Source organism: Ahaetulla prasina, chromosome 14, assembly GCF_028640845.1.
Source record: "Ahaetulla prasina isolate Xishuangbanna chromosome 14, ASM2864084v1, whole genome shotgun sequence".
Taxonomy (NCBI): domain Eukaryota; kingdom Metazoa; phylum Chordata; class Lepidosauria; order Squamata; family Colubridae; genus Ahaetulla; species Ahaetulla prasina.
The window spans coordinates 16,953,286-16,974,757 of record NC_080552.1 but is presented as its reverse complement, the minus strand read 5'-3'; the positions used below and the strand labels follow the sequence as shown (position 1 = coordinate 16,974,757).

General features: G+C 44.3%; 1 protein-coding gene across 1 annotated transcript; it reads right to left on the bottom strand.

Annotated features, from left to right (window-relative positions):
- Positions 1 to 100: 100 nt before the first annotated feature.
- Positions 101 to 19,899, bottom strand: LOC131185321 (acyl-coenzyme A synthetase ACSM4, mitochondrial-like). The gene is made up of 13 exons (XM_058157760.1): positions 19,693 to 19,899; positions 17,567 to 17,777; positions 15,282 to 15,489; positions 11,232 to 11,375; positions 10,837 to 10,993; positions 10,541 to 10,620; positions 9,453 to 9,576; positions 7,926 to 8,006; positions 7,123 to 7,224; positions 6,398 to 6,525; positions 4,632 to 4,731; positions 2,861 to 2,980; positions 101 to 1,369 (listed from the first exon to the last, which is right to left on the bottom strand). Exons 1-13 carry the CDS (start codon positions 19,897 to 19,899, stop codon positions 1,283 to 1,285), a joined length of 1,749 nt encoding a protein of 582 aa, XP_058013743.1. The 3' UTR covers positions 101 to 1,282.
- Positions 19,900 to 21,472: the final 1,573 nt, after the last annotated feature.

Sequence of the window (21,472 nt, the reverse complement as noted above, 5' to 3'; positions counted from 1 at the left end):
CTCATTTATTCACCTGTTGCTATCTGTGCCAACTGGCAAGGATATCTGTTTCGTAGAAGAAAAATCTCCCATATCTTTGTCTCTGTCAGTCTGTCTGTCTATCTATGTATCTTCTATCATCATCTATATATATCTATTGTCTATTTATACCTATCTCTTTCTCCTGTCATCTCCCTCCCCCCCTCCCCCCTCCCTCTCACACACATACACACACACACGGGATAGGAGAATCTAGAGTCGTGTTTTTCAAACTTGGCAACTTTTAAGATATATGGACCTCAACTCTCAGAATTCTCCAGCTGGCATGCTTTAAGACATGCCGACTTTGACATCCAGAATTTCCCAGCCAACCTGGCTGGTTGAGGAATTCTGGGAGTTTTAAGTCTATAAATCGGAAAAGTTACCACATTTGAAAAATGCTCTATAGAGTTTCAAACCTCAAGTTTGAGACAACTGTTGTGATGGCCCAATAGACAGCTTTGATTGGGGACGTTTGTGATCTCAACATTGCGATCCAAAGTAATTCAAAGAGTTCAATTTTCAATTTTGAATGTAGAAACTTTGCGCATGTACCATTTGAGAGCTAATATCAATTGATTAATTAAGACATAGGAAGGTGAACCAGCAGCCTACCTTGGATTAAGAAATTCATTGACACATAAAATAATCCTGTTTAATGACTTAATGCCAGCACGACTTTAAAAGCATTTGCAAGAGGCTGTCACAAAATTCTAACAAAATTCAGAATTTTGGCGGTTCTGCATTTTAAAAGATTGCATTGCATCTTTTATTGGTCTGGCTCCCTCAATAAAATGAAAGACGTTAAAAAAGTGGAAAGAAAGTGATTTGCAGCTTGGCCAGTAACACAAAACAACTGCAGTTGCCAAGTCAAAAAGGAATAAAAGGAAGTTTTAAACAAACATAACATTGGAAATTTTTTTAAACAAATTAGCAACAAAAGAAACAATATTGATACTTGTCAGAAAACCCAGAAATTTACAGAAATTAAGAAAAAAAAATTAAAACGCAGGAGTGTCCCTGAATGCAATATTGGCTAAAAAAAAAAGGGCAAAAACATGATTCACTCCACCAGAATATCCCTGTTCAGAAAGTGAGGCTCCCTCAAACCAATTTATTTTTACTGGTAGGGGAACACTTTTCAGAAGTTGCATACTTCACTGGGCCCAGGGAGCTGCTCGGCTTTCAAGCTTTGCAAATGCAACTGGACGCACAGAAATCTGTCATCTGATCCTTCTGCAAATAATGATGGGATGACGTGGAATTAAATTTGTCCCCATTCCCGTTTTCGTAGTTCGTTCCTTCGGATTTTGCCACTGATCGTCTTGGGCAGCTCTTGTACAAATTCCACCTTATGAAATAATAAAAAGAAAGAAAAAGAATCGTAACTCCTTCCTTTCTAAGTTCGGGGAGATTGAAGTACCGTAGTTCCTGAATATACGATCCCAGCTGAGATCAGAATTTCCGCCACTAAGCGTTGTTAAATGATTCACACCCTTTTTTGTCATGTTGTTAAGCCGCAAACACCACAATGGTATTTCATGAAAAGCCTCTGGTGGCTCAGACTGTTAAGACAGTCTGTTATTAACAGCAGCTGCTTGCAATTACTGCAGGTTCAAGTCCCACCAGGCCCAAGGTTGACTCAGCCTTCCATCCTTTATAAGGTAGGTAAAATGAGGACCCAGATTGTTGGGGGCAATAAGTTGACTTTGTATATAATATACAAATGGATGAAGACTATTGCTTGACATAGTAGTAGTAGTAGTAATAATAATAATAATAATAATAATAATAATAATAATAATAATAATAATAATAATAATAATAATAATAATAATATTTTAATTTGTATACCGCCCTTCTCCCGAAGGACTCAGGGCGGTGCACAGCCAGAATAAAAATACAAAGAAAAACAATACATATAATATTAAGAACACCCCTTAAAAAGCTTATTCAATTGGCAGAAAATTTAAAATATAATGACACCCTATAAAAAATTTACAAAAATTTAAAACCCATAAAAACAAATTAAAAATTTTAAAATCAAGTGTAAGCCACCCTGAGTCTTCGGGGAAGGGCGGGATATAAATGCAAATAATAATAAAAAAAGAAGGACTAGAATACAGAATAACAGAGTTGGAAGGGATCTTGAAGGTCATCTAGCCCAACCCCCCACCCAATGGACTAGGGGTGACCTGATAGTAGCGTTCCAATATCTAACGGGCTGCCACAAAGAAGAGGGAGTCAACCTATTCTCCAAAGCACCTGAGGGCAGAACCAGAAACGATGGAAACCAATCAAGGAGAGAAGCAACTTAGAACCAAGGAGAAATTTTCTGACAATGAGGACAATCATTGGAACTGCATGCCACCAGAAGTTGTGGGTGTTCCATCACTGGAGGTTTTTAAGAAGGAATTGGACAACCATTAGTGTGAAATAGGGCCTCTGGTGGCTCAACAGGCTAATGCAGCCTGTTATTAACAGCAACTGCTTGCAATTACTGCAGGTTCTAGTCCCACCAGGCCCAAGGTTGACTCAGCCTTCCATCCTTTATAAGGTAGGTAAAATGAGGACCCGGATTGTTGGGAGCAATTAAGTTGACTTTATATATAATATACAAATGGATGAAGACTATTGCTTAACACATTGTAAGCCGCCCTGAGTCTTCGGAGAAGGGCGGGATATAAATGCGAATAAAAAAAAAAAATAGTACAGGGTTTCCTGTTTGAGCAGCGGGTTGGACTTGAAGACCTCCAAGGTCCCTTCCATCTCTTGATATTCTGTTACCGCTCTTCAGAGCCAGCTTCTGTATGATTCAACACCACCTTGTTATAACACTCACCTTTCTGGGATACTTGTATGGAGCTGTCGCTTTCTTGACGTGGTCTTGCAGCTCCCGAGTTAATTTCTCTGGGTCGTGCGATGCGAACTCGGGAGACAAAACCACAAATGCTTTTACCACCTGGAAAACAAAACCACCCAGAGCAGCTACCGATCAAGAGGTCAGACTAAAAGCAGGCAAGTCTTTATTTTAGGAAAACCAAAAAGCAGGTGGCAACTTTCCCTCCCACCCCAAAGAAGGAGACTTCCAGAGGTGGGCTTCAAAAATTTTAGCAAGGGGTTTGTTGTGTCCCCCTCCCCCTCCGACGACCGGGTCTAGGAAGTCAAGCGTGGCCATGAAGCCTCTGCAGCTTTGCCAAATTCCTTTCAGATTTCTCAGGGCAGGCAGGAATCCAAGTTGTGACTTCAGCAAACTAAATGTTGTGTCTTGCTCGCTCTCACCGCAGCCGGGGTCTGCTTATCTGCTTCCGAATGCTGAAGAATGTCCTCCCGGCCCCAGCCCTGGCTCCATGCCCAGACAGGCTGAGGAGGGGGCATCTCCCGGCCCCAGCCCTGGCTCCATGCCCAGACAGGCTGAAGAAGAGCAAGTATCTCCAGCCCCCAGCTCTGGCTCCATGCCCAGGCAAACGGAGCAACTAGACCCCTCCCCCTCCTCCACAGCATGTGAGCCTGAGGAAGGTCAATTGCCAACAGCTGCCGATTGGAGTGACCCTCGTGTCAGAAGACTTGATAGGCGGAGGCAACAGAAGGAAGGGAGGGGCAGGCCTGGATAAGTGCTGAGTCATGGAGCCACACCCCATGGCCTATATAAAGGATCTGCTTTCTGGCATTCTCTGAGTCAGGCAAAGTCTAAACATATCTTGCTGAAGTCACTTTCTGGTCTCCTGCCTGCCCTGAGGACTTTGCTAGGACTTTGGCAGAGCTGCAGAGGCACACCTGATTCGGATTTCCCTGACCCGGTCGTCAACGGAGGAGTGGGACACGACACTAAATGAGACTTTTGCTTGACTCAAAGTTGCTTGACTCAAGCTGGTCCTTTATATAGGCTGTGGGGTGTGGCTCCAAGACTCAGCACTTATCCAGGCCTGCCCCTCCCTTCCTTCTGCTGACGTCGCCTCTCAGATCTCCGGAAGCGGGGATCCTCCCACTGTGAATTCTCTTCCACTGGATCTGCTGCCAGTAATTCCAGCATGTGGCTGGCTCCCTGCTCACACACTGTAGGAGTGAGGTTTGTTTGTTCATTCCTGACATCCTGTCCGGGCATGGGGCCAGGGCTGGGGGCTGGAGGCATAACAGGCCGTTCATCTTCATTATCAGACTCCAAATCTGATAGCAGGCCCGGGAGGAGACGGGAGGGGCCCGGCTGAGGAGAGGAGGGAGGACGAGGCACAACAGGGTTCTTTGTCCGGTTGCTGGGTGGGCGTGGCTATGGTGGGCATGGCGTCGTTGGCCTCCTGCAGCATGGTGAAGGTGGGGGGGGGTGTTTTTGCCCTCCCTGGGCTCCAGAGGCTTTCCTTGAACCTGTGGAAGGGCGAAAACAGCCCTCCCAGGCTCTGGAGGCCCTTTGGAGGCTGGAAACGGGTCCGTGGGATTTAATATTATGAATTCAGTGGTCCCTGAAGTCCAAAAGTTTGGTGATCCCTGTTCTAGTCCAACCCCCTGCTCAGACAGGAAACCCTGTACTATTTCAGACAAATGGTTGTCCAATCTCTTCTTAAAAAACCTCCTTAAATCTGCAACTGATTTTCAGATGTATAGAAAACCTTCATTACCTCCCCCCGGACAATATGCGGACTGCTGACAACAGCTGATTCAACCACTGCTGGATGTTCAATCAAAGCACTTTCTACTTCAAAAGGCCCAATGCGGTATCTGGGGAAGAAAAACAAAAACAAATTATTGCCTGTAAAATGGAATGTAGGACTTTGGGTGTAGGTGTGGCAATTGGTAAATGGGACCCAGACCCATGTTATTTGTATATTTAAATATAATTTACAATCCAAGTGCTTAGTTTTTTTGCGGGGGGGGGGGGGGGCTGCTCCTTAGCTGATCTTATCTTAATTTAAAACATTGAGCAAGATTTTTTTTTAATTTGCATTTATATCCCGCCCTTCTCCGAAGACTCAGGGCGGCTTACACTATGTTAGCAATAGTCTTCATCCTATTTGTATATTTATATACAAAGTCAACTTATTGCCCCCAACAATCTGGGTCCTCATTTTACCTACCTTATAAAGGATGGAAGGCTGAGTCAACCTTGGGCCTGGTGGGACTAGAACCTGCAGTAATTGCAAGCAGCTGCTGTTAATAACAGACTGCATTAGCAGTCTGAGCCACAGAGGCCCATTGGATCTACTTCAATGATAAAAAAAGATCTCAAAACCAGGATTGGAAATTAAATAGAATAGAAATAGAAATAGAATAGAATTTATTGGCCAAGTGTGATTGGACACACAAGGAATTTGTTTTGGTGCATATGCTCTCAGTGTACATAAAAGAAAAGAAAAAGAAAAAGAAAGAAAGAAAAATACCTTCATCAAAGGTACAACATTTACAACACAAATGATGGCCATAGGTTGCAATTTAACCCTTAGTGATAGCAACAAAAAGTTATAGTCATACAGTCATAAGTGGAAAGAGATTGGTGATGAAAACGATGAGAAGATTAATAGTAGTGTAGATTTAGTAAATAGTTTGACATTGTTGAGGGAATTATTTGTTTAGCAGAGTGATGGCCTTCGGGGAAAAAACTGTTCTTGTGTCTAGTTGTTCTGGTGTGCAATAAAGAACAAGGAATGAAAGAATATTAGAAATAAACTATCAAAAGATTGGAAGCTGTTCATTGATTCATCTTAGCAACTCATTTTTTAAAAAAAAAAATTTGCATTTATATCCTGCCCTTCTCCGAAGACTCAGGGTGGCTTACACTATGTTAGCAATAGTCTTCATTCTATTTGTATATTTATATACAAAGTCAACTTTTATTGCCCCCAACAATCTGGGTCCTCATTTTACCTACCCTATAAAGGATGGAAGGCTGAGTCAACTTTGGGCCTGGTGGGACTTGAACCTGCAGTAACTGCAGGCAGCTGCTGTTAATAACAGACTGCATTAGCAGCCTGAGCCACAGAGGCTCAGTCTAGGTGGCAACGAGGAACTGAAAAGAAATATTTCCCGTCATCAAAAAGACTCCGCTTTTATTTATTTATTATCCTGCCTTTCATATTTTAATAAGGAGGTTAATAATGACGTTTCATGAAATCAATAATAAATCAGGGTTGACAATTCCTATATCCTTTCCAAGTCTCTTTATTTATCCTCAATTCTATTGGATCTTTGACTAATTCAGAGGTTCCTTGGTTTTGAGCAGCTATGCGGAGTTTAGCAGAAGTCAGCCCAATTGGAGTTCGGCTTGGCCAAGCTTGACATCGGAATGAAATCAAAGATCAACGGAAGGGCCTTTCAAGACCAAGCTGGTCCTGACCCAGATGGTGCTAACGATGCATTTTTTCTATAACATATATTGAGATGGACCAACCCTGAGGAAATGATGACATCATCAGACCTTCCAATAAACCAGAAATAGCCATCTTCATCCATCCAGCCTTGGTCACCAGTGATGTAGAAGTTTCCCCGGACAACTGCTGAGTTTTTTTCTGGGTTGTCCTGGACATTAACAAAATGACATGGATGCTGGCTTCTACTGGCACCATTTTAAACTATGCTGTTGTGTCTGCGCCCCCCGAGCCGGTCCTCCTGCCAGAAAGGGACTCGGAAAGGGAGGGGGAAGGGCCATCAGGACTTACCTCGGGAGCACCGGCTTCCCTGGCTCAGCTCCAGGAGCCAGAGGCAGGCCAGGTGGAGGAGATAATGAGGCCTCCGTCCCCTGACTCTTCACCCCCCAGGCCATGCCTCCAGACCCGGCTGATGGCAATCAGGCCTGGCTGGACCCTAGGTTTCATAGCCAGGAGAGGCGGGAACAACAGAAGCAGGGGTGGGGCAGGCCTAGGAAGTGCTGAGTCATGGAGCCACACCCCACAGGATATAAAAGCAGCAAGAGCTGCTATACCTCTTCGTGGCAAGCAAATCAACTGCTTAACTAGAGCTGAAGTACTGTTTGTTCCTGGGTGATTCATCGGCGTCGAGGGAGATAACGGAGACACTTGGCAGACACTCGCTATTTTGCTGCCAGAGCTGATAGTGCCGGCTAATTAAGCCATTGCTCGGACGGAGGCGAGGGGCACAGAACATTTCCTTACTTACCACATAGTGAGAGAAGAAGCTAAAGGGACGCTTGGGTTTTATCCTGATAGCAATGTCTCCTTCTTGTCCGTGGGGCAAAATCTTGCCATCTTCATCTACAATCTAGAAAACAGCAAGGAAGATGAAAGAAGAGTTAGAGTTAAGGAAAAACAAAGAAGCAAATTTCCTGTTGACTTTGGGGCCCATCCAATGGTGGAATTCAATTTTTTTTATTACTGGTTCTGTAGGCGTGGCTTGGTGGGCTTGGCAGGGGAAGGATACTGCAAAATCCCCATTCCCTCCCCACTCTAGGGGGAAGGATATTGCAAAATCTCCATTCCCTCCCCACTCCTCGGGGAACAATATTGCAAAATCTCCATTCCCTCCCCATTCCTGGGAGAACGATATTGCAAAATCTCCATTCCCACTTCACTCTGGGGCCAGCCAGAGGTGGTATTTGCCGGTTCTCCAAACTACTCAAAATTCTCGCTACCGGTTCTCCAGAACCTGTCAGAACCTGCTGAATAGCACCCTGGCACATCCATATCATTTTTTTGGCAAGAAGAGAGAAACGGGCTTCCCTTAATCTCAACTATTTTTCTTTTTTCTTTTTTTAATCTCAGATTGGCCCTGGAATTTCTGGGCTCGCAAATCTAAGTCCTATCCAGGTCTGATCCTACATATTATCACTGTTTGCTTGCCATCAGTTGAAGTTGATGGGGAGGTCAAAAAAGAAAAGCCACCCCATCCCCCATTATTTTCCTCCCCTGCTAAAAGTAGACCTTCCAATCTAGATCTCATCTGAGTCAGGAGAATGGTCCTACCTGAACGTCGTAAGGTGGAGCTGCAGTCCCCATGGAGCCCAGTTTAACTGGTTTCCCTTTTTCGTTGCCTGTTATCATCCCCTGCAGCAAACAATTTTGAATACTCCTGGAATTGCCCTTCTTTTCGACATTTCCATCCTTCCATGGTCGATAAAATGAGGACCCAGATTGTTGGAGGCAATATGCTGACTCTGTAAACCGCTTAGAGAGGGCTGTAAAGCACTGTGAAGCGGTATATAAGTGTTGTGCCTCGCCCGCCCTCCTCTCCTCAGCCGGGCCCCTCCCATCTCCTGCTATCTGAGCCAGAGACTGATAGTGAAGAAGAATGGCCTGGCATGCCTCCAGCCCCCAGCCCTGGCACCATGCCCGGACAGACTGAGCAAACAAACCTCCCTACAGCGTGTGAGCACGAAGCCAGCCACGAGCTAGAATTGCCGGCAGCTGAGGACGAAAAGACACAGTGGACAGATCCCCGCTTCCGGAGAATGGAGAGGCGACGTCAGCAAAAGGAAGGGAGGGGCAGGCCTGGATAAGTGCTGAGTCATGGAGCCACACCCCATGGCCTATATAAAGGATCTGCTTTTTGGCATTCCTTGAGTCAGGCAAAGTCTCATCTGGTTGCTGAAGTCATACCTTGGATTCCTTCCTGCCCTGAGAACTCTGACAGGAATTTGGCAAAGCTGCAGAGGCTTCATGGCCACGCTTGATACAGACTTCCCAGACCCGGCCGTCAGAGGAGGAGTGGGACATGACAATAAGTCTATATACCATATTTTTCAGAGTATAAGAGGCACTTTTTCCCCCCATAAGAGGGTGAAAATATGAGTGCATCTTATACACTGAATGTAGCCCACCCACCCGCCGGCCCCCTGGAAAATGGGGCGTGCGGAGGCAGCAATAGGCTATGGCAATCCCTGCAGCCTGAAACAGCTGATCTTCGGGAGGCTGATCCAACCGACAATCAGCTGCTTGTGCTAATCAGGCTGTGCTGAAGCTGAAACTGAAACAGGCTGTTTGTTGCAAGGAGGCAAATTGCTGGGAGGAAGAAGATGATTTTTTTTTCTTGTTTTCCTCCCCCAAAAAAGGTAAGTGCGTCTTATAGTCCGGAGCGTCTTGTACTCCGAAAAATATGGTATGCTATTGCTATTTGGACTTATAAAATATCTGTAACTTCACTGAGCAATCCCCAGTCTTCAAATACCATTCTGTGATAGAAAACACAATCTTTTGTATGATACCTTAGTGGGCTTCCAAATTATATATTTTTTATCATGTAGCTCCATTGCCTTCAGCTGCCCTATACTTGGAGGGCCACACTACAAATCGTCCCTGCTTAATTAATTTACCCAGTTTCTTGGTTCAGACAATACCCTGAACTGTGAATTAATAAGACGGGCTGCATTCAAACCCAGCCGTTAAAAACAACGACATCAAAAAAATCTCAGTCCTAAATCTTAACCACCTTTAGCTACTGGGTCCTTAACTATCCTGATTAAGAGAAAGGAGCTTTTATGAACATGCACGTACGACTTCAGTTTGTCCGTAGCCTTCGTAGATTTGCAACCCGGTCTGTTTTTTCCATTGGGACATCGCTTCCGGGTTCATTGGTTCCCCTCCAGTCAAACAATGGGACAGGCTCTTGAATGTGTAGCTTTATGCAGAGAAAAAGAAGAAAAGAAATTGGTTTTCTATTGTTATTCAGAGCCTCTATGATTGTGTAATGAAGGGTGTAATGAGGGGGGCTTGATGCTCTCTGAGCTTGGTGGTTTTCTTGCAGATGTTTCATTACCCAGCTAGATAACATCATCAGTAATGGATGAGCTACAAATATTCTCCTATATTGGCAGGGTGTAAATGCTGCTTGCAAATTCTAGTCAGAGACAGCCTTGGATGTTGCTAGACAAAGCTGTGTGTAGTAAGAGCCTCTCCAGCAAATTTTCGCTGATTGGAACTTTTGCCTCTGTCTGTCTGGGCCTGTATAGATTTCACTTTTCATTTTAATTTTTTTTTAAAATTAAAGTTTATTATAAAATAAAATACAAGCAGAAATTCAGAAAGTCAACGAGAGAGGAAGAGAGGTACAAAAAGAAAAAAATATATATTTTGGGATTGTTTTTAGACTGGATTATTATCCCCAGAAGTAATATACATCTTTCTCATTTAAAAAAGAAACTCAATATTTTAAAAAAAATGTACTGGGAAAATAAACCACTAGTAAAAGGTCAAGGTTTCCTTTGCACGTATGTGCTAGTTGTTCCTGACTCTAGGGGACGATGCTCATCTCCGTTTCAAAGCCGAAGAGCTTCTCTCCTTTTATTAGTTTCCACCCATTGCTTCTTGTCCTGCCCCCAGGTGCTTTGGAGAATAGTTTGACTCCCTCTTCTTTGTGGCAACCCCTGAGATATTGCAATACTGCTATCATGTCACTCCTAGTCCTTCTTTTCATTAAACGAGACATACCCAGTTCCTGCAACCGTTCTTCCTATGTTTTAGCCTCCATCGTATGTTTTAACACTCTGAAGGTTTTAGTTTTACAGATTCCTTCGGTCTCACCATTGACCGATCAATCGATCAATCAATCAAACATATAGATGGATTAACCGATAACTAGCTACCTGCTAAGGTCCTGCTGCACCAGCATGCAGTAGACTGTTGGAGCAGTGCACAAGTTTGTCACTGGATACTTGGAAAGTGTCTGAAGAGAGGAAAAAAGGAATAAACGGTTATAAAAATGATGGAGTTACATCTTCCTCCCCTGGAAGTCAGTTCCAAGCTGCCAAAATACAACATTGTGTTCCTGTCTAAACCAGCAGACAGATGGACCAAGGAAGGCGCTGGTTGTTGAGTGTATCAAAAGTCAAAATACATTCTCCCCACCCACCCCCTCAATGATTGGATGTATAATTCTTACTTTTAGAAGCTCCTTTGGGTCAAACTCTGGCATGCTGTGTATGAAGACACTGGTCCCCCGAAGCCAAGGGCCGAAGACAGATCCCAAAGACCCCTTCACCCAACCAGTATCCGACATGTTCCATATGACACCTGAAGGTTTGAAATCCAGCCAACACCTGCGAGGCACAGACATTTTAGGTGAGAGACTCTGGATTACCTTCAAACAAACAAGATCTCACCTCATTTTTAGTGGCCTTAAATTTTCTACAGGGTTCCTTGGTTCTTTATTGGCAATTGTCCTCCGGGGCCGTCACTTCTCCAGAGGCCTTCCATGAAACTCCAAGAGGTTGAATAGACCGAATTATGGTTGGTTGGGGTCAAGTTTGTGACCTGCAAGAAAACTAAGAAGGATACCTTCCCATCAGGGCCAAGCCCAAGGCTAAGCTGACTTGAGAGTGTTCAGCCATCTTTGGAGAACCTGTGGTTCCACTGGTGAAGTATATAACCATTGGATCATCGCTCCGGGTTTGAACACAGTTGTGGCTGGAAGGAGCTGCCCTGAAAGAGACCCAAGCAAGGACATCAGCCGTGAACAGAAAGAAACTTCATCCTTCTCACTCCGTTTTCGGCCTGGACAGCCTCCTGCAGTATTCTTCCGGTCATAAATGGGCCTCGTGGGGACCACCCCACGGCCCGTTTTGGCCAGCAGAGGCACCGCGGCAGTGATGGAATTCAAATTTTTTTACTACCAGTTCTGTGCGCATGGCTTGGTGGGCGTGGCTTGGTGGGTGTGGCAGGGGAAGGATACTGCAAAATCTCCATTCCCACCCTACTCCAGGGGAAGGATCAGAGGTGGGTTTCAGCAGGTTCTGACCAGTTCGGGAGAACCGATAGTGGAAATTTTGAGTAGTTCGGAGAACCGGTAAATACCACTTCTGACTGGCCCTGCCCCCATCTATTCTCTGCCTCCCAAGTCCCAGCTGATCGGGAGGAAATGAGGATTTTGCAGTATCCTTCCCCTGGAGTGGATTGGGAATGGAGATTTTACAGTATCCTTGCCCTGCCACACCCATCAAGCCACACCCACAGAACTGGTAGTTTTGAATTTCGAAACCCACCACTGGGAAGGCTACTGCAAAATCCATATTCCCTCCCCACTCCTGGGGGAAGGATATTGCAAAATCTCCATTCCCACCCCACTCGGGCCAGCCAGAGGTGGTCTTTGCCGGTTCTCCGAACTGCTCAAAATTTCCGCTACCGGTTCTCCAGAACCTGTCAGAACCTGCTGAATAGCACCCCTGCACCGTGGCCCGGTCCTTTGATATTTCCAGCCCAGCCCCGTGGGCCAGATTTAAGCAACCCGCGGGCCGGATGAAGCCTGCAGGCTTTGAGTTTGACCCCCCCTGATCTAGAGCGTTGACCGTCTCAGAGCTCCCTGTTGCCTTCCCTGCCTGAATGAAGTAATTACCTGCCACAGCAGAGTCTAATGTGTGTTGACTGGAAAAAAAAGCTGGTTGCGTGTGCTGAGAATTATTCCCAGGTAGGTGTTTCATTTGCAGACTTAAATGCCTCGCTGACCTATAACGATGGTGGAAAGTGGCACTCAGGCATGCAAAGGGCATTTGAAGCACCTGCTTATTTTATTTTTCACAATATTTAAAAAGCACCTCAGCCGGGAGTGTCTCTTAAAGAGCTTGTTTTTCTCCCCCAGGAAGTAGATTTCTGAATGATTGCTTTACAAAATTGCTACCTTGAACACTGCCTTCACAATTTACATTTCGATCGTGCCCTGTTTTGCATGGAGAAGCTGAGCTCAAAAGGGACGTCAACAACTGCAGACCACAAATCTTTCAAAACTGTTTTGAACAATTATACATTCACGGATTTCTGGAACACGATATAGACTCCCAGGTGTAACCTGCCCCTTCTCGGTGCTTATCTACCCTTGCCAGATCCATTTCCCTATTTCTCAGGTTCTCAGGTTCAAATGATCCTACTTTGGACACATTATGCAAAGACCCAGCTCTCTGGAGAAGATTCTGGTGGTGGGAAAGGTGGAAGGAAAGAGAAGAAGAGGACAACCCAGGGGTGGGATTCAGCAGATTTGCACCGGTTCGAACGTACTGGTAGCTCCAACGATCAGCTGAGAGTGAACAGGTTCGCTCCGACGATCAGCTGGCCTGCCCACCCCTGAACTATACTGACCTATATTTCCTTTGTTTGAAGCCCGGCTGATTGGCGCGGCAGAGTGGATTGTCATGCCTCAGCTGTTTTATTCATCAGGGCTGCAGTAGAAGGTAAGTTTTAAAGCTGTTTTGAAATGTACTGCGTGCACGAAGTGAACCGGTTGTTACACTGGTTGAATCCCACTATCTATCTATCTATCTATCTATCTATCTATCTATCTATCTATCTATCTATCTATCTGTCATGTCTCACTCCCCCTCTGATGACCGGGTTAAAGAAGTCCGTATCAAACGTGGCAACGAAGCCTCTGCAGCTTGGCCAAATTCCTTCGAGGTTTATCAGGGCAGGTAGGAGTCCAAGTTGTGACTTCAGCGATAGAGTCTAATATCAGCAAACTAGATGAGACTTTGCTTGACTCAAGGTTGGAAAGCCAAAAGCAGGTCCTTTATATAGGCTGTGGGATGTGGCTCCATGACTCAGCATTTATCCAGGCCTGCCCCTCCCTTCCTTCTGCTGGCGTTGCCTCTCAGATCTCTGGAAGCGAGGATCCTCCCACTGAATTGTCTTCTGCTGTTTGGGAAAGGGAGGGGTCAGAAGGAGTAGGCCCGAGCAATTCCAATCCCTGGTTGGCTTCCTCTGACGGCTGAGCCAAAGGAACACACGCCGTATGAGTGAGGTTTATCGGATTTGTTTGTTATTCCTGGAATCCTCTCCGGGCATGGGGCCAGGGCCGGGGGCTGGAGGCATGACAGGCCGTTCATCTTCATTATCAGACTCGGAGTCTGATAACAGGCCTGGTTGGAGATGGGAGGGGCCCGGCTGAAGAGAGGAGGGAGGATGAGTCACAACACTATCTATCTTTATATATATATATATATATTAAAATGGCTCAGTAATTAAAATGGTTATCAATTTCAAAGTGTTTTAGCATGCAACTTTGTTGCATTTGTCCTTCTGGATGGTCATTTAGCCAAAATGAGTTTCTCCCTTCTCAAAAGCTATGTGTTGTGGCTCCAGCCCCCCCCCCCCCGGGGCCTGGCCCCCTGCCAGAAAGTGACTCAGAGAGTGAGGGGGAAGGGCCGTCGGGGCTCCCTTCTGCAGAGGCAGGCCAAGTGGAGGAGGTGACGAGGCCTCTGTCTCCTTTATCTCCACCCGCCCAGGCAACGCTTCCAGACCCAGCTGTGGACAATCAGTCCTGGTTAGATCCCAGGTTTCGTAGACAAGAGAGGCAGGAACAACAAAAGAAGGGGTGGGGCAGGCTTAGAGAGTGCTGAGTCACGGAGCCACACCTCACAGGGTATAAAAGCAGGAGGGGCTGCTCTACTACTTCGTGACGGACAAAACAAACTGACTGGAGAAAACTTGAGCTGAACTATTTGACTGAGCATTTGGCCTGGATTGCTGTTTGTTCCTGACTTCCTGGTTGCTCCGGTAATGAGCTTCTGTGATGCCGGCATCAGGAAAGATAAAGAAAACCTTGGCAGATGTTCGCTGGTGTGCTGCCAGAGCTGATAGCTGCCGTGGACTAAATTGCTGGCTAATGGAGTCAGTTCACATGTCTCCCGGACTGAGGTGGGGGGGACAGAACACTATGGTTATTGAGTGCCTGCCCTCCCTAACATATTTCCTATCCATTCTGTGCAAAGGTGTGTGCCAGGAGTGGGATTGAAAAATTTTAGCAACTGGTCTGCCTGGTTGCTTGGTAGGTGTGGCCATGGGGGCGTGGCCTAGTTGGCTTCTTGCACCACGGTGTGGGGGGAGCATTTTTGCCCTCCCCAGGCTTGAGAGACTTTCCTCGAGCCACTGGGAGGGTGAAAACGGCCTTCCCTGGACTCTGGAGGTCCTCCAGAGGTCGGAAATGAGCCCATTTCTGGACTTCCAGTAGTTCCAGTAGGCCAGTTTTTCGCCCCTTCAGAGCCTCCACGTGGGCCTTGCACTTACCTGGCATCCAAAACGGGCCATGTGGAGTCTCCTGGGAGGGGAGGGGAGGGGTGGGGTGGTTGCGGGCAGCCAGTCCTTGCAACTACCAGTTCGGTGAACTGGATTAAAATTAACATCCGGTCCGCCTGAACGGGTCCAAACCGGCTGAATCCCACCCCTGGTGTGTGCTATTCAGAAGTTGTGGGAGCTTCATCACTGGAGGCTTTCAAGAAAAGACTGGACTGCCATCTGTCAGAAATGGTGTAGGGTCTCCAGCTTCAATGGGGGGGGGGTTTGAACTAGATGACCTACAAGGTCCCTTCCAACTCTGTTAATCTGTTATTCATTGTGCCTTACTCAAACAGCTCCTTGAAATGTTGCCATCCTTCTCGCCTGCCCTCGGAGACCAACAACTTGCTTCGCAGAGAAGGACATGACGAAGAGACGGTCTCCACCACAGGGGCCAGCGAATCATTCGTGATGATGCCTTTAGCTTTGGAAACCTGGAGCCTGTACTGGATATCTTTGGCTGTCAGCTGTGGGGTCCCCGGGATGAAGATGATCCCTGGCAAGGTCAATAAATACATAACTTTGAGGATGTTCTTACAAACGTTGCTCGTTCGGAGAAGCTTTGAAAGTCACCTTGTTCCATCCCCCCAAAAAAGCAAGAATGGAAGATGAGATTCATTCCTGCACCCATCATTTCAACTTTAGGGAAGTCTGGAGGCAGGACACTGAAGGCAGTGACAAGATAAGGTAGAACTTCACCCGTCTCAAATTAAGATCCTACCAGGATACCTGCCTCCCCCAGTACAATAGTGCTACCTACGTGATGATATTATCGTACACCTGTCCATGTCAAGAAGCCTACCCTTTATGAAACCTGTAAGGCCAACCTAAAATTAGCTAGCCATACCATTGCAATTGCTAGGGATGTGGTGGCTTAATGGGTAAGAGACGCTGAGCTTGTCAATCAAAAGGTTGGCAGTTTGACGGTTCGAATCCCTAGCGCCGCATAACGGGGTGAGCTCTCCCGTTCCTTGTCCCAGCTTCTGCCAACCTAGCAGTTTGAAAGCACATAAAAAATGCAAGTAGAAAAATAGGGACCACCTCTGGTGGGAAGGTAACAGCGTTCCGTGCACCTTTGGCGCTGAGTCATGCTGGCCACATGACCACGGAGATGTCTTCGGATAGCGCTGGCTCTTTAGCTTTGAAACGGAGATGAGCACCGCCCCCTAGAGTCAGGAACGACTAGCACATATGTACAAGGGGAACCTTTACCTTTGCACCATTTGCAATTCTTCTTAAACTCATTGCCCATTATCCAACAGAGGCAGAAGAGTACAACAACACGAACAACCATTGCAATTCTTCTTAGATTCATTGCCCATCAATTGGTGTTCAAGAATCCCAGCTTCTAAATCTGGTGGGTCTACTTTCCCTCTGTGGTAGACCATCGGTTCTCTAGGAAAATCCAGAAGCTAAAGACCATAGCTGTTGTCTCTTTGTTGTCTACAAAGATGGGTATTAAAAGATAGTCTTCTTCCGGACATGGAAAGCCCATGTCATAAATTGGGTATGTCTGGCTTAATGAAAAGAAGGACTTGGGATGATTTGATAGCAGTGTTCCAATATCTGCCACAAAGAGGAGGTGGTTAACCTAGTCTCCATAGCAGCAGAAGGGCAAGACAAGAAGCAATGAATGGACACTAATCAAGGAGAGAAGCGACCTAGAACAACCAGTGGAACGACTTGCCTCCAGAAGTTGTGGTTGCTCCATCAGTGGAGGCTTTTAAGAATAGATTGGACAACCATTTGTCTGAAATCGTATAAGGTTTCCTGCCTGAGCAGTAGGTTGGACTAGAAAACCTTCAAGGTCTCTTCCAAGTGTACTATTCTGTTATTCAAGGATGGAAGCAATTCCTGGTGAGATATCTGAACAGGTCTTTCTATGCCTAGATGGTTTTTTTGGGGTTTTTTTTTAATTCATAAACATTTTGAATACAGTTTATTGTATTCATTTACAAAAGAAAAACAAAGAAGAAACAAAAAGAAATATCAGCACATATACTGGTAACAATAATAATAATGTAAAAGAATAGTTTTGGCTAAATTTCTCTTTATAGTAGCTTATTTATAATTCTGTTGATTATATTGGCATATTTATAATTATAAACCATCTTTATATTTAATTCATGCATAGCAATAAACTTTCGTCATCTAATTTCTACCTCTTATCTCTAGACACTCGTAACATCTATTCCAGTGGTGGGTTTCAAAATTTTTTACTACTGGTTCTGTGGGTGTGGCTTGGTGGGTGTGGCTTGGTGAGTGTGGCAGGGGAAGGATACTGTAAAATCCCCATTTCCTCCCCATCAGCTGGGACTTGGGAGGCAGAGAATAGATGGAGGTGGGACCAGTCAGAATTTTTACTACCGGTTCTCTGAACTACTCAAAATTTCCGCTATCGGTTCTCCAGAACTGGTCGGAATCTGCTGAAACCCACCTCTGATCTATTCCATGTCAAGTAACATTCTGTGTCTTCTTTATCTTTTATTGTTAAAGTCAGTCTATCCATCTCTGCACAGTCTAATATTTTCCGAATTGCATCCTCATCTGATGAGGGTTTTTTCTTTGTTTACCTGTTCTAATACATGCTACGGTTAGCATCCACCACTCTGGGATCCGCGGCAGAATGAGGATCACCCTCTCTCCTCTCTGTAGGCCACAGGGTCCTGTGAGTACGTTGGCCACTTTCCTGGAGACAAAGCCCAGTTTTTCAAAGCTCCATTTCACTTCCCCTCCTTTTCCATCAATCCACCAGAAAGCTGGGTGATAGGGTCTCCCTCCATCCTGCAAAACAATATTGAAAGAGACTTCAGAAAACATTGCCAAAAAGGCATTAAGAGTTGTCAACCTAATCTTGCGAAGCTTCTTTGGTAGCATTGTACTGCAAATTAGGGCATACAAAACCTTTGCTAGACCAATTCTTGAATACAGCTCGTCTGCCTGGAACCCACACTGCATATCGGACATTAATACAATCGAACGAGTCCAGAGATAGTTCACGAGAAGAGTCCTCCACTCCTCTGCTCACAATAGAATACCTTATGCCACCGGACTTGAAATTTTGGGCTTAGACAACTTAGAACTTTGCTGTCTTCGGTCTGACCTAAAAGTAGTACATAAAATCATCTGCTACAATGTCCTACCAGCCAATGACTATACAACAATACACGAGCACACAATAGATACAAACTCATGGTAAACCAATCTAAACTTGATTGCAGAAAATACAACTTCAGCAACAGAGTGGTCAATGCGTGGAATGCACTACCTGACTCTGTGGTTTCTTCCCCAAACCCCCAAAACTTTAACCTAAGACTGTCTACTGTTGACCTCACCCCATTCCTAAGAGGTCTGGAAGGGGCGTGCATAAGCGCACCAGCGTGCCTACCGTCCCTGTCCTAATGTTCCTTTTTATTCGTATCCATTTCATGTATTCAAAATCATGTTTATGCATTTCATGTATTCATAATCATGTTTATACTTTTATCTGTAATCTTATATATGCTTGACAAAAAATTAAAAAAAAGAAAGGATCATTGTTGACTTCATTGTTCTGAAGAAAGATAGTTTAATGTTTTAATCTGTTTGGTTTTATAGTTTTAATATAACTTTATGTGTTTTTTAAATACATGATTGGCAGCTGTCCAGAGTTCATTAGAAGATGAGCTGCTATATAAATGTTTAAAATAAAATAGAAATGTAAAAAAAATTCTAGTCAGCAGGGAGTGGATTTTCAGGATTTAGCTGTTTTTATTTTCTTCTTTCTTGTCCTTTTTTATTCTTGTTCTTAGAGAAAAATATTTTTCTAGTCTCCTTCTTTTATTCTCCTTAAGAATAGAATTCTTAAAAGAGGCAGAAATTGTTACGATCTCTCATTTTGATTTATAATTTATATCACCTTGGGTTTTGCTGTTAAACCATTGTAGACCAATTTTATTTTACTTATGTTTTTAAATTCTAAACTGATGCAGGAAATCGTAGCACACAGAACTATATTCATGTTACTTCTGACATTTTTGAATTTATAATTCTTGCAAATCTCTTTCTTATTTACGTTATGCAATTGTTAAAAAAAGAATACAAAAAAGAGAAAAATGAAAACAAATAAACCATTTTTAATTTAAAAAGGTAAGATAGACTATATATCCTAAGAAGAGAAATCTCACCTGGACAGAAGAAAAAGTGGTATTTATTTGTCACAATTTTAGTGTAATTTTATACATTTATACCTATATTTATGGTTTCATTATAAGCTTGTAAGCCGCCTAGAGTAGTCTTGTGGCAAGAAGGGCAGAAAACAAATGTAATAATTAAAAACGAGAAAAATAAATAAAAAGCAAGCATGCAGGTTATCAGGTTAAGTGGTGAGACGCGACTTATGGTTATAATTTCCAAATTTACATTGGCTGAAGTTCAGGCACGCTTTGTGAACTGTACAAGGGAATGAAGTTCCAAACAATATTTTCTTCCATGGTGCTTAATACTTAAATATTTAAAAGTATTAATACTTTAATACTTAAAAACAAACAAACACTACATGATTTGCTTAAAATTTGGGGGCTGACAAAGTATCAGGTCCCAATCTGGTATGTTGTCTCATTTCTCTTCAATTGTTTGAAGAAAAAAAGAAAAGAGAGATGGGGGCATTGCACATCAGTCAGGAGCCCCCCCCCCTAAAATTCTTCAGAAGGAATCTTACCTTTTCAATTTTAGACCATTTATCCAGCACGTCGCTTGCGAAATTAAAGTACTTCGGCACCTCTTTGTCCCCTCGATTGATGGCTTCAAACTCAGAAAGATTGAGAGACGTAAACAGCCTCGCTGCTTGGGGGACCGATCCACCAAGTTTCCTGCTGCTCCTCCAGACGGACTTCAGCAACTTGTGGTTGTTGAATAAGATCTTCATGGTTGAACTGAGGCTGCGGTGAAGACCACGCAGTACCTTAGAGTTGGCTCTTCGGGGAAGGAAGAGATTAGAAATGGATTTGTTATCACGGATAGCATGTCGTAAGGGACGTGGTGGCTCAATGGCTAAGATGCTGAGCTTGTCGATCGAAAGGTCGGCAGTTCGGCAGTTTGAATCCCCAGTGCCGCGTAAGAGGGTGAGCTCCCGTGACTTGTCCCAGCTTCTGCCAACCTAGCAGTTCGAAAGCACGTTAAAAAATGCAAGTAGAAAAATAGGGACCACCTTTGGTGGGAAAGGAACGGCGTTCCGTGCGCCTTTGGCATTGAGTCACGCTGGCGACATGACCACGGAGACGTCTTCGGACAGCGCTGGCTCTTCGGCTTTGAAACGGAGTTGAGCACCGCCCCCTAGAGTCGGGAACGACTAGCACATATGTGTGAGGGGAACCTTTATCTTTATAGCTTTTCAAAGAATACTTAAGCTGGATGGTGAGATGCATGTTGAGTCTTCTCCTTCTAAAATGTCTGTTAGCAGCAGGTACGGTCCAGGAAATAATTTTATTCAAGAGGAAAAAACCAATGCAATTCATAAACTAGCGGCCTAAACCCACTGAGATGAATGAGGTGGGATAAGGCATGTTCTACCATCATGTTAATAACATTGGGCATCGCTCGTTCCTTCACCTCTCTTCAAACCCCTCTCCCACACAGAATTAGTCCAAAGACACCAATCACTTGCAGAATCACATCTAACTCAGGCAGAAAGAGACCTTGGAGAGTCAGTGTTCTTGAAGGCTCCTCACCACACTCTTGTGAGGTCAGATAAGCAATTAGAATAGAATAGAATTCTTTATTGGCCAAGTGTGACTGGACACACAAGGAATTTGTCTTCGGTGCATAAAATAGATAGATAGATGATAGATAATAGACTAGACTAGACTAGACTAGACTAGACTAGACTAGAATAGGATAGACTAGACTAGACTAGACTAGACTAAACTAGATTAGACTAGACTAGACTAGACTAGACTAGAATAGAATAGAATTTTTTATTGGCCAAGTGTGACTGGACACACAAGGAATTTGTCTTCGGTGCATAAGATAGATAGATAGATGATAGAATAGAATAGAATAGAATAGAATAGAATAGAATAGAATAGAATAGAATAGAATAGAATAGAATAGAATAGAATTGAATTGAATTGAATTGAATTCTTTATTGGCCAAGTGTGATTGGACACACAAGGAATTTGTCTTGGTGCATATGCTCTCAGTTTACATAAAAGAAAAGATACGTTCATCAAGAATTCTAAGGTACAACACTTAATGATAGTCATAGGGTACAAATAATAATTGTGGGAACCGTAGCAAAGCGGGGAGAAATTGCCAGGTAGAAATGGCAAGGAAGGATAAAATGACACGGTTGTTCTTACCTGAAAGTGACCAGAAGGGGACAAGCTCTGTTTAATTGGTCTTTCTGAAGCTTCTACAGGTGGATGGAAGTGTCACCTCCTCGGCTTCTTTTCCCTAATCACGCTTTCAAAAGCCCAGAAGATTTATCTTTGTGCAGTAGG